Here is a 12,720-nt window from a genome sequence, read left to right on the forward strand (position 1 = left end):
ACGGCATCATAACAAAGAAAAGGCATGAGTGGGAGCAGATCAATCAGCCGGCGGACACTGAATGTTACGTTTATCAGCGTCCATGTTTCTCTGACAGATCGTCCTCCTCTCTAAAATATTAGATAAAATATTTCCACTGAGAAAAAACGGAGACTCCTGTGATTTAATTGGACTTTAAAGTTGTCAACTGTCTATTTTTTCTGAACCTTTGTGACATCTGTCTTTTCATTGATTGGTCAGTTTGCTGGCAGGAGGCGGAGGGAATCGACGTACGGCCAATGTGAAGGCGCATGGATTCGCCAACCTCTTCATCCTGGATAAGAAGGACCTGGCAGAGATCTTGGTGCACTATCCAGAGTCTCAGAAACTACTCCGCAAGAAGGCCAAGTAAGACAGAGTCCTGTCCCCCTGGTTATGCCTGGTTTATGGGTCATAGAACCAGAACCAGGTGGTTTACTGGTAAATATGTTTGATTGAGGAGAAAGTGTTTGACTGGGTTAACTGGAGTTGTTTCTAAAGTTTATGAGCTCAGCTCTGCTCGAAGGAACTACCGGCATCGTCCATATACAACAGTGTTATTAGGGCCCGAGCACCGACAACGTCGGGCCAGTGAAGGCCCTATTGTTATTGTCATTTATTATTATTCAAGTAAATTGCCTTTTTGGGGCCATAGCATTAAAAAAACCTAAGCAAAATTGGTGTGTGCATGGGGCCTGGGGAAAAGTTTTATAATTTAGAGGATTCATATTCGGCCACAAAAAAAAGCCACCAAATGCCTTTTAGGCCACGCCCCTCACACCTTATCTCCATCCATCCATCCATCCATCGTCTACTGCTTTATCCTGTATTCAGGGTCGCGGGGGGGCTGGAGCCGATCCCAGCTGATATTGGGCAAAGGCGGGGTTCACCCTGGACAGGTCGCCAGTCTATCGCAGGGCTAACATGTAGAGACAAACAACCATTCATGCTCACATTCACACCTATGGGCAATTTAGAGTCATCAATCAACCTATCCCCATCCTGCATGTCTTTGGACTGTGGGAGGAAGCCGGAGAACCCGGAGTGAAACCCACGCTTACACGGGGAGAACATGCAAATTCCACACAGAAGGAACCCGAACCCGAGCCAGGAATCGAACCTGGAACCCTCTCGCTGTGAGGCGACAGTACTCCAATTTACATGAAATTTGCCACACGTGCAGCTGACTGAGTGTGCTCTACACAGTTGCAATTCGGAATACTAAGGTCCACCTACCGAATCTTTCTGCCATTTTTAATTTTGTGAAAAACATGTTTTTGCTAATTCCTCCGTTGATCTGATCATCTGATCTGATTAGCTGATTAGTTGTTGCAAAAGGTTGTCATAATATGGTTGTTGTCAGAAGATATTGTCCAATGAACATCAGAGGGACATGGCTCTGGAAAACAATACCCATAACTCCATAACCTTTGGGCCAATTATCACAAAACTTGACAGGAAATCACACTTTTTTGGCTTTTTTCAGTTTTTTGCTTGTTTTGTGATGTTTTTTGTGATTTTTTGTGAAATCAATACCGACCCAATTAGCCTGATCATTCTTGGACAGCTCCATCTTCCTACCCTCGTCTGATCTGTCACGTCTGTCCTGGACAAGATTAGACTGGTCTTAATCTTTGGTCTACTTCCTGCTGCAGACACTCCAGAATGGGGTCAGAGCATGGAGGGTTGTAGTGGATCAGTGGAGGGTTGTAGTGGATCAGTGGAGGGTTGGAGTGGATCAGTGGAGGGTTGGAGTGGATCAGGTCATGGTGCAGCAGACTGGATGGAGGTGCTGTATGTGCTGGTAGGATACAAACTGTTGCTTTTACTGTCTTCCTTCTTCATGTCACTGTCTTCCTCTAACTCGTCCTCGTGTTTCGGTCTTCCTCTCACTCGTCCTTGTGTCTCAGTCTTCCTCTAACTTGTCCTCATGTCTTCCCCTTATCCGTCCATGTGTCTCGGTCTTCCTCTAACTCGTCCTCATGTCTTCCTCTCACTCGTCCTCGTGTCTCAGTCTTCCTCTAACTCGTCCTCATGTCTTCCCCTTATCCGTCCATGTGTCTCGGTCTTCCTCTAACTCATCCTCGTGTCTCAGTCTTCCTCTAACTCGTCCTTGTGTCTTCCTCTAACTCGTCCTCATGTCTTCCTCTCACTCGTCCTCGTGTCTCAGTCTCCTCTAACTCGTCCTCATGTCTTCCTCTCACTCGTCCTTGTGTCTCAGTCTTCCTCTAACTCGTCCTCATGTCTTCCTCTCACTCGTCCTCGTGTCTCATTCTTCCTCTAACTCGTCCTCATGTCTTCCTCTCACTCGTCCTCGTGTCTCAGTCTTCCTCTAACTCGTCCTAATGTCTTCCTCTCACTCGTCCTCGTGTCTCAGTCTTCCTCTAACTCGTCCTCATGTCTTCCCCTTATCCGTCCATGTGTCTCGGTCTTCCTCTAACTCATCCTCGTGTCTCATTCTTCCTCTAACTCGTCCTCATGTCTTCCTCTCACTCGTCCTCGTGTCTCAGTCTTCCTCTAACTCGTCCTAATGTCTTCCTCTCACTCGTCCTTGTGTCTCAGTCTTCCTCTAACTCGTCCTCATGTCTTCCTCTCACTCGTCCTCGTGTCTCATTCTTCCTCTAACTCGTCCTAATGTCTTCCTCTCACTCGTCCTTGTGTCTCAGTCTTCCTCTAACTCGTCCTCATGTCTTCCTCTCACTCGTCCTCGTGTCTCATTCTTCCTCTAACTCGTCCTCATGTCTTCCTCTCACTCGTCCTCGTGTGTCGGTCTTCCTCTAACTCGTCCTCATGTCTTCCCCTTATCCGTCCATGTGTCTCGGTCGTCCTCTAACTCGTCCTCATGTCTTCCTCTCACTCGTCCTCGTGTCTCATTCTTCCTCTAACTCGTCCTAATGTCTTCCTCTCACTCGTCCTTGTGTCTCAGTCTTCCTCTAACTCGTCCTCATGTCTTCCTCTCACTCGTCCTCGTGTCTCATTCTTCCTCTAACTCGTCCTCATGTCTTCCTCTCACTCGTTCTCGTGTGTCGGTCTTCCTCTAACTCGTCCTCATGTCTTCCCCTTATCCGTCCATGTGTCTCGGTCTTCCTCTAACTCGTCCTCATGTCTTCCTCTCACTCGTCCTCGTGTCTCAGTCTTCCTCTAACTCGTCCTTGTGTCTTCCTCTAACTCGTCCTCATGTCTTCCTTTAACTCATCCTTGTGTCTTCCTCTAACTCGTCCTTGTGTCTCTCGTGTCTCTGTCCCCGTTCAGGACCATGTTGACGAAGGACAAGAAGCCTGATGAGAAGGCTGCAGGTAGAGAGACGATGCCGATTATCCCATCCAGACCCGACACACCTGAAATGTTCAAGGCGGCCCTGAAGGTGTCACAGGAGGCGGGACTTGAGGGGTCTTTCTCCAAACTGAGGAAATCCTACAAACCAGAGGTGAGACAGAGACCTTGTGTTGTCTCTGAGGGACGATGCTGGAGACGTTTCTCTGTTCAATATCATTGGCTCCTGAAATAAATATTCTTTAGATCGTCTCCAGTGTAAACGAGACCAGCGTTATTTAATGGTTATTATATAAGACTTATATGACTTCTGCAAACTAAACATTCACTTTTTTATTGAAAACCGTTTTGGTTCAAATGTTAAATATCTGCTGCAGGAAATGCGTATGTGTTTATTGGTATTTTATTTTGGAGGAGGAAGCAGATTCAGCCTCTCGCGTCCTGCTGTTTTCCCATCCCAGGCACCGCCCCCCATCTCTCTGGTCCCGCCCCCGTCTCCGATGCACCGCCGCTCTCCGCTTCCTCTCGCCGCGGCCCGGGATGAGGACGACGCCGTGTCGGAGACGGCTGACAGCTCCGTGGTCATCAGGATGACACCGCAACAGAGAGGGGAGGAGCTTCTGACCGTGGAGGTGACGCCTGCAGACGGACAGTCGGAGGCGGAGTGAGCTTCCCAGAATGCCTTTCAGCAACCTCCACAGGAAATGTGGGTTTCATACCCCAATGCATTCTGGTCTCTCTGCTCTGACTCAAACACCAGCTTGGACTATGAATCCTCGTCTTGTGCGGGAGCTTCTCTTTCCCTTCCAATCCGTCTCCATGGTTACATCTTACTGTCTCTGTCTCCGTCACAAAGAATGATCGCTGATGACGACGCTCAGCTGTCTGTCTGTCTGTCTGTCTGTCTGTCTGTCTGTCTCAGTAGAATGTCCTCTTCACTGATAGATGTGATGTAGTTTAGTAGACGGAGAACAAAAAGACTGACAAGAGAAAGAACAAGAAGAAGAAACAGGAAGCTGAGATTCAAACTGCTTCCTGTTTCACAATAAAACAGCCGCAAAGAATTAACTTCACTAACAGAAGGTTCATGTGAAAATCATCTGACCCCTCCACTCCAGCTTCGCTCACTTCCTGCCATGTGACCCTGAGGACGACCACTTGGCGGCAGCTTCGCTCACTTCCTGTCATGTGACCCTGAGGACGACCACTCGGTGGCAGCTTCTCTTACATCCTGTCATGTGACCCTGAGGAGGACCACTCATCGGCAGCTTCGCTCACTTCCTGTCATGTGACCCTGAGGACCAGCTTAACCCTCTGACTAGGAATGTGGAAATAAATCATATTTGACTGTTTGTTCTTTGTTAGAATTGCTTTTATTGGCTATTTCATGTAATTAGTAATTTTAAGAGACATTTAAGAGTTTTTATTCATTTCTGATTTTAATAACATTGGGTTTGTTAATTCATCAATTAATGAACCGAGTTGTTGTTGTAGATGATACAGATATGATATAGATATTGATAAGCAGGTGACTGAATGATGCCAGCCAATAAACACGTTTACAGTTGAAAGACGAGAAACTGTCCTCATTCACACGTCTGATGTCCAATAAGACAACTCTTTTAATTGCCATTGATTTATGACAATAGAAAACGTAAAGAAAGAATCAGAATACATAACGTTGGTAATAACAATAATAATAATAATAATAATAATAATAATAATAATAATAATAACAATAAAAATAATAATTAAAACTGCATAGCAGTGTCATGACGGGCCCTCGCTCATATGCGCTCGTGGACTGCCTGCGGTCACAGGGCAGTGTCGTGGACGCTACCCTTGGTGCGGCCGCCTCTCGTGGCTCAAGTCGAGACACAAGCGATGGACACCGAAAGGCATCCATCTCTCACGTGCGGTCGTGGAGTGCCTGCATTCACACGGCAGCGTGGCAGCCGCCTACCTGTGCAGCGGCCAGCCCCTCGTAGCGCAACTTTAGACACAAGCGATTTACATTCAAAGCCATCTGTCTGTCACGTGCAGTCGTGTCGTGGCTGCATTCACAAGTGAAACTACATTCCAGTAACAGAGAACACACACGTGAGATGCATGTGGAGATGTGTGCCATCTCTCCTCCTCCCTTTGTGTCCAGGCTGAAACGAGAGGAATTTAAAAAATTGAATTAAAAGTGGCATGACTGTTGATCTGGTGTAAAGCAGACTGCAACTGCATGTGAGATTCACAGATTCTCCATGTGTCACTGATAGATCTCTGACTCCCCCTGGTGGTCGCTGTGCCCCTGTGTCTGTCCCCCCTATGTGTCCTGAGTGAGTATTGAGTGAAAACCTGGCTAAATTAGACACTTGGCTAAAAACATTTTTTTACCCACTTTATGATGACTTTAGGCGGTGGGTCCAAGAGGCTTTGTTGTACATCTCTACTTGGGCTGGGTTAGGGTTATATTCTAGGAAAAAATATTTCATGCGTGTACGCCCTACCTAGAGGGGGGGCTGTTGCTCAGAAAAAGGGCCTAAAATCAGTCACATTTCATGTCGCCATTAGGTGACGCTCTACCTGTGAGTTAAAATTGCAGTGCAGTTGTGTTCAGGACGTGACTCTTAACAAGCATGAATATTTTGGAGCAGATCGGAGAAGAAACTGTGAAGTTATAACAGCTTTAATGCCTATGGCGAAGGTTGAAAATAGTAGCGCAGTCATGGCGTCGCCGTGGCCACGCCCCTAGACTTTTGGAGCATCTTTGAGTAATTTTTTGTCCTTAAGGCCTTTCCAACTACATATCCAATTTTGGTATCGTTCGGATTAACGGTATAGCCAGTTTTTGATTTTGTACGACCCCTCTGAATGGCCAAAAACAGCCAAAAACGGCCAAAAATGGCACTTTTTGGAAATTTGTGGCAGCGCCAAACATTACCCAATTTTGATGAAACTTGACATGTATGTTCTTTGAAGCTATGACAACATAGGTTTCGGGTTTCGTAATTTTTGGGGCAAAGGTTATAGAGTTATACTAATTGCCTTTTGGTAGCCCAACCCTCTGATGTTCATTGGCCAAAATCTTCTGATTAAATGCATATTTTCAAAAGTTTTTCACCCCAGCTAGGTCTAACGAGTATGCGTACCAAATTCCATCCAAATCGGATCAACGGTGTCCGAGAAATGCGCAATGTCTGGATTTTCAAAAAATCCAAGATGGCGGAAATTTTCGGTAGGCGGACTTTGGTACTCCAAGAGGATTTTTTGGAAAGAACACTTGTCCGCACATGTGTGTAAAATCTCATGTCAATCGGAGTTACAGTACAGTGCAGCGGGGCTGGCGAATCTCCACACTAGGTGGCGCTAGCGAGCAACTTTTTCATGGCCGAATGCGAAAACGCCAAATTCTCAAATTTTTCACCAGGCTGCATGGACACACTAAATTTGGTTCGTTTTTTTTAATGCTGATGCCCCCAAAAGGCACGTCGAACCCTCGTAAGAATAATAAACATTGCAATAACAAAAGGGCTTCGCAGCCCGACGTTGTTGGCGCTCGGGCCCTAATAATACATTGAGCCATCGTCATGATGACACGTGTTCCGACAGGTCCGTGATGGTTCTGGTCTTCACACAAGGGTGCAGTACCGTCTTTGACCACATACATTGACTGGCGTTCATCTGCAGTGTTAACTCAGGGGGGCGCTTTTTTACTGTTTTTCGAAACTCAGTTAAAATGTGGAAGTTTTCTGTTAAATCTGTGAAAATAACGATGAACTAAACCGGAGTGTTGGTGTGTGTTTACGCATCATCATGGTGACAGAAACGTGTTTACGTCATGTTTACCATGGTCTCATTTAACCAGGGTATCGTTCCAGTCCCAGGCATTTATTGTGAAACTAAACCATCAGATCCTGATACCCTACTACCCTACTACCCTGGTCCCCTGGTCCCCTGATCCCCCTCTCTCCAGTCTCAGAGACCAGGAGAAGACTGTTCTGGGCATCGCTCCTTAGTTTCCTGTTTCCACTACCGCCCGCTCAGTAACCGATCACTACTAATATGCGCGTTTCCAATCATGCGTGCGCATGCATTTGCCTCGCATAACCAGGCATTCTGGGATAAAAACGTCAGAAATGCTGGTGATAACTTCCCTTTGCGACATGTCACATGGCTTTAAAAACAGCCCTGTGATAGACTGGTTACCTGGATGTATGTTGTCAAGTAAGTGAAGACCTAAAAGGGTTAAAAGTTTCCAGACATAAACTGAACATTTAGTAACATTCATGACAACGGGTCAATGTTTCACGCTTTATTTAAATCCGGGTATTTTTAATGTTCTCCGAAGCCACACAATCGACCCGCCCTCGTCTTTATAGTCACTGGATTTTCCGTCGCTCATGCGCGCTGAAACCACTGAATTGCCACATGTCCGACAGTCAGTGAATGCAGCGCCGACAGCGGTAGCTGACTCTCAGCGGTGGAGCGACACGCGGAGCCTCCGACGGGGAAAACGCTCATTAGCGGCGGGTTACAAGCGAGCTTTACCCCGGAACCCACGGCGGACCGGCTGGACCTGGACCTGAGTGAACCTGGACCCGATTCACTGCGAGAAAGCCCCGAGCAGGGTTCAGTAGGAGCCCGCAGGAGGAGCCGGAGGAGGAGCGGAAGGTTCCCGCAGGAGGAGCCGGAGAGGAGGCGCTGCTTCGGACCGGAGGTGAGGGAAAGTCCGGCGTCCAAAACTTTATATTCCCCCGCAAAGTCCGGCTGTGGGGCCGGGACAACTTCCGTTTGTCCCCGGTTCGTCTGTTGTCTGTCAGCTGTCCCCGGTTTGTCTGTTGCGCGTCTGTTGTCTGTCAGCTGTCCCCGGTTCGTCTGTTGTCCCGGGATTGTCCTCTAAACGGACCGACGGTGCACATTTGTCTCTTTCATCCAGCAGTTTCCATCCGTCAAAGAGCTTTTATGTCCAACAAAGAGCCGCGGCCTCACCTGGGCGGCACGCGCACAGACACGCGCACACTCACTGCACGCACACGCACTCATACACACGCGAGGTGACGTTTCTTCTGTTTGAACGTGTTTATTGATGATGTCACTAATCAATGAATAATCGATCAGTTATTGCAGCTCTACTGCAGAAATCAAACATTACCAATTATTTCTTCAAAACAAAAAATATCAATTAATTATAAAACAAGAGGAGGAAAAGTAGTAAATTCTCACATTTGACAGCAAAACTAATATTCTGATAATATGGATTATAAAGAATAAACAATAAAGCAAAGTACTGTAGTCAAGAACATAAATAAATGAAAAAAGACACTATACATAGGTATTCAGCCATACAATAATATATATATATATATATATATATATATATATATATATATATATATATATATATATAGTGTGTCCGTGGGGGGGTCCCGGACCTCAAATAAATCCACGTTTGGGAGCTTTAATTAGTGTGCGGACCTTTATTATTTCTTCGGGGTCCCGGACCTGTTCATGAGGCCAGTTGTAGACTGGAAGAAACCAGACCTCAACCTCTCACCGGAGGGGAGTGTTTAAAAAAAGTTTGTGTCCGGTGTGGGAGGGGTCGTCCATAATGTCCCGCTCGCCTCATTGTCCTGGAGGGACGGCAGGTCCTGGAGGCAAGAGGGTCCTCAAGGGACTGCAGGGCCTGGAGGGACACAGGTGCTGGAGGGATTGCAGGTCCTTGAGGCGAACAGATCCTGGAAGGAAACAGGTCCTGGAGGTGAACAGATCCTCTAGGGATGGCAGGTCCGGAGGTGTGCAGGTTTTGGTGACGTCCTGTCTCTTTGGAGACTTGGAAGTTTTTGGGCGTTGCTAGCCCACGGTTTGTTGGGATGCCTGGACCTTATCCACAAACTTGGTGACTTCCGCCAGGACTTCACTGGGAAGGCCTGATGTTAGTTTCTTAGCGCTAACGTAGGGGCTAGTAGATCCTCCAGCAAACGTAGGGGCTAGCAGATCCTCCAGCTAACGTCGGGGCTAGCAGATCCTCCAGCTAACGTCAGGGCTAGCAGATCCTCCAGCTAACATCTAGGCTAAGTGCTAGGCTTACAACATTCAAGATGGTTTTGAGTGCAAACTCATCACCCAAGCAACTTTCATAGACCTTACCGCTGCCGAGGACACTGTCCAGCACCGCACCATGATCAGTAAACTTTTTGCCATGACTGGTGACCTCGACCTGTGCCAAGTCATCAAAAGCCTCTTCAACAACAGGCGCTTCTTCGTTCAACTAAACGCATAGGCGTAATTTATGGGGGGGGGACACCCAATAATCCAAACCAGCCACCACAACCCACCCAATATGATATCATAATTATTGATAAAGGGTGCAGTCGAATAGTCAAAAAATAAGGTCCTAACTCCTATTGCTAACTCCCATTCCTTGACCTCTGGGCAAAACGTCACGGGGTTAAGGAAAGGTGATAGGAGAACTCAAAAGGATTTAGGAAATGTCAACCGCGGTGCTCAGAGAATCCGACCAGACTTTCACTAAGCTATGTCATTATAACACTGCTGATGGTTGACAGCTGATGATCCGGTGATTGACGTGCATCTGCGCTGGAGAAACTACATAATGGACTACAAAAAGCACATGGTCCACTTCTCCCCATGTTGTTGGTTTTATAAACAGCTGGTTCACTGACCGGCTTCAGGTCCAGCAACTCTTCCTTCCTGTTTGACCGTTTGCTGTATTTACATTTCATTTGTGGTTTTAGTTCCGTTTTTGTCAAATTTGTAACATGATTGAAATAAATAAAAAATACCATTCAATTATGATCACTGTCCACACACATTTATCATCACTATTCCAATGACTATATGTCTGCATGAAAGTAATTGTTAAATATGCAAATGCACATATAGTTTGTTTTCATGAACGGCCGAGGTGTGCGACACTTTAAATGTTTCTCTCGCAAAGAATTGTGGGTCACCGTAATCTCCTTTCCTTTCATATAGGAAGGTCCGTTGCATCCTATGCTAAAGGAGATCTGAAAGGTAGCATTGGAGCTCCTTTCCTTTGCATTTAGAGAATCGAATGGCTCTTATCATGGCGGCCACTTGTTTACTTCCGGGTCACTTCTTCAGTTAGGAACCTTCCTAAGCAAAGAAGACTATTCGACTGCAGCCAATGAATGTTAAGTATTATAATCACAACAATGTGGTAGATTTTCTCAATTTACCAGTAAAAAATAGTGACGTTTGTCTGTGCCCCTCCTGCTCTGACATTTGGTTTCGCCCACCACGCTCGGACCTGCGCTTCCCTCCCGTCTCTCCCCGTATGTGTACGAAGCATCAGCGGTGGTATGAGGAAAGCACACACAAAAAAGAAAGCCCAACCAACAATTTTAAGTTGTTGGTTGGGCAAAATAATAAAATCTTCCCAACAGGAGTTGCGTGGTTGAGTGCCACCACTCACAAGTCAAATAATGTTAAGTGAACAGAAGTTAGTCCTACTTTCTGCCGTGCTGTGTTTTAGCTAGTTAGCAAGATTCGCTATTCAGTTCTGTGCGGTCACTTGATCAGCCAAAGAACGTCTATATACAGGAAGATGTTCCGTGACCCTGTATGATCACTACTATCGGCGGTATCAGCTGTAAATCCTAATAAATAATGTATAAACAGCTATTTATGCATTTAACACAAGCTGAGAGCAGTACATATCCTTGAAATGAAGGAGAACCCGTGTTTGGTGCAGGAAACATGACAAAACATGTCTGTAGCTCATGTTAATGTCTGGGCTGTGCAGTGCCTCTGCCGCACTTAACACACACACACACACACGCACACACACAGTTTCCATGACACACATACCAGGCGAGTGCATTTTCCACATAATACAAATAATATTTTTTTTTTATCATAGTTAGAGCCTTGATTATTTCCCCCCTGATCCCTTAGCCCTTAAAGAACCGCTGTATAACATTTAGAAATAATTTCATAATTTTCTGTGTGTTTCCGTTAATATGTGTGAAATAAATGTTCTGTTTTTTATTTTCCTTTCTGTATCTGGTCATATGACTTTTTCTATGTTCATATGACACCACCATAGCATGAATATTCTGAAAGCCCAGGTTGTTCTGAAAAAAGGATGTTTAAGAATATGCCATAGTTTATATATATATATATATATATATATATATATATATATATATATACACTCAACAAAAATATAAACGCAACACTTTTGTTTTTGCTCCCATTTTTCATGAGATGGACTTAAAGATCTAAAATTCATTCCAGATACACAATATTGCCATTTCTCTCAAACATTGTTCACAAATCTGTCTAAATGTGTGATAGTGAGCACTTCTGCTTTGCTGAGATAATCCATCCCACCTCACAGGTGTGCCACATCAAGATGCTGATCTGACATCATGATTAGTGCACAGGTGTACCTTATACTGCCCACAATAAAAGGCCACTCTGAAATGTGCAGTTTTGTCTCACAGCAAAATGCCACAGATGCCACAAGCATTGAGGGAGCGTGCAATTGGCATGCTGACAGCAGGAATGTCAACCAGATCTGTTGCTCGTGCATTGAATGTTCATTTCTCCACTATAAGCCGTCTCCAAAGGCGTTTCAGAGAATATGGCAGTACATCCAACCGGCCTCACAACCGCAGACCACGTGTAACCACACCAGCCCAGGACCTCCACATCCAGCAGGTTCACCTCCAAGATCGTCTGAGACCAGCCACTCAGACAGCTGCTGAAACAATTGGTTTGCATAACCAAACAATTTCTGCACAAACTGTCAGAAACCGTCTCAGGGAAGCTCAACTGCATGCTCCTCGTCCTCATCGGGGTCTTGACCTGACTCCAGCTCGTCGCCGTAACAGACTTGAGTGGGCAAATGCTCACATTCGATGGCGTCTGGCACGTTGGAGAGGTGTTTTCTTCACGGATGAATCTCGGTTTACATTGTTCAGGGCAGATGGCAGACAGCGTGTGTGGCGTCGTGTGGGTGAGCGCTTTGCTGATGTCAATGTTGTGGATCGAGTGGCCCATGGTGGTGGTGGGGTTATGGTATGGGCAGGCATCTGTTATGGACGAAGAACACAGGTGCATTTTATTGATGGCATTTTGAATGCACAGAGATACCGTGATGAGATCCTGAGGCCCATTGTTGTGCCATACATCCATGAACATCACCTCATGTTTCAGCAAGATAATGCACGGCCCCATGTTGCAAGGATCTGTACACAATTCTTGGAAGCTGAAAATGTCCCAGTTCTTGCATGGCCAGCATACTCACCGGACATGTCACCCATTGAGCATGTTTGGGATGTGCTTGACCGGCGTATACGACAGCATGTACCAGTTCCCACTAATATCCAGCAACTTCGCACAGCCATTGAAGAGGAGTGGACCAACATTCCACAGGCCACAATTGACAAT

The 12,720-nt window shown here is 46.0% G+C and overlaps 2 protein-coding genes across 2 annotated transcripts in view; both read left to right on the forward strand.

Moving 5' to 3' along the window:
- The window catches only part of cngb1a (cyclic nucleotide gated channel subunit beta 1a), a gene marked incomplete at both ends in the record, with an annotated part of 52,675 nt that extends 48,840 nt beyond the window's left edge, over positions 1-3,835 (forward strand). The window contains 3 exons of the mRNA XM_084005408.1: positions 241-387; positions 3,271-3,461; positions 3,753-3,835. Of these exons, the coding sequence (XP_083861534.1) occupies positions 241-387; positions 3,271-3,461; positions 3,753-3,835 (421 nt within the window). The remainder of the gene's footprint in view (positions 1-240; positions 388-3,270; positions 3,462-3,752) is intronic.
- A 3,891-nt stretch (positions 3,836-7,726) lies between these two features.
- Positions 7,727-12,720, forward strand: part of kifc3 (kinesin family member C3) — a 43,811-nt gene continuing 38,817 nt past the window's right edge. Inside the window, exon 1 of the mRNA XM_084016268.1 lies at positions 7,727-7,999. The gene's annotated coding sequence lies outside the window, so the exon portion shown is untranslated. The remainder of the gene's footprint in view (positions 8,000-12,720) is intronic.

This window comes from Eutrigla gurnardus, assembly GCF_963514095.1.
Source record: "Eutrigla gurnardus genome assembly, chromosome: 1".
NCBI lineage: Eukaryota > Metazoa > Chordata > Actinopteri > Perciformes > Triglidae > Eutrigla > Eutrigla gurnardus.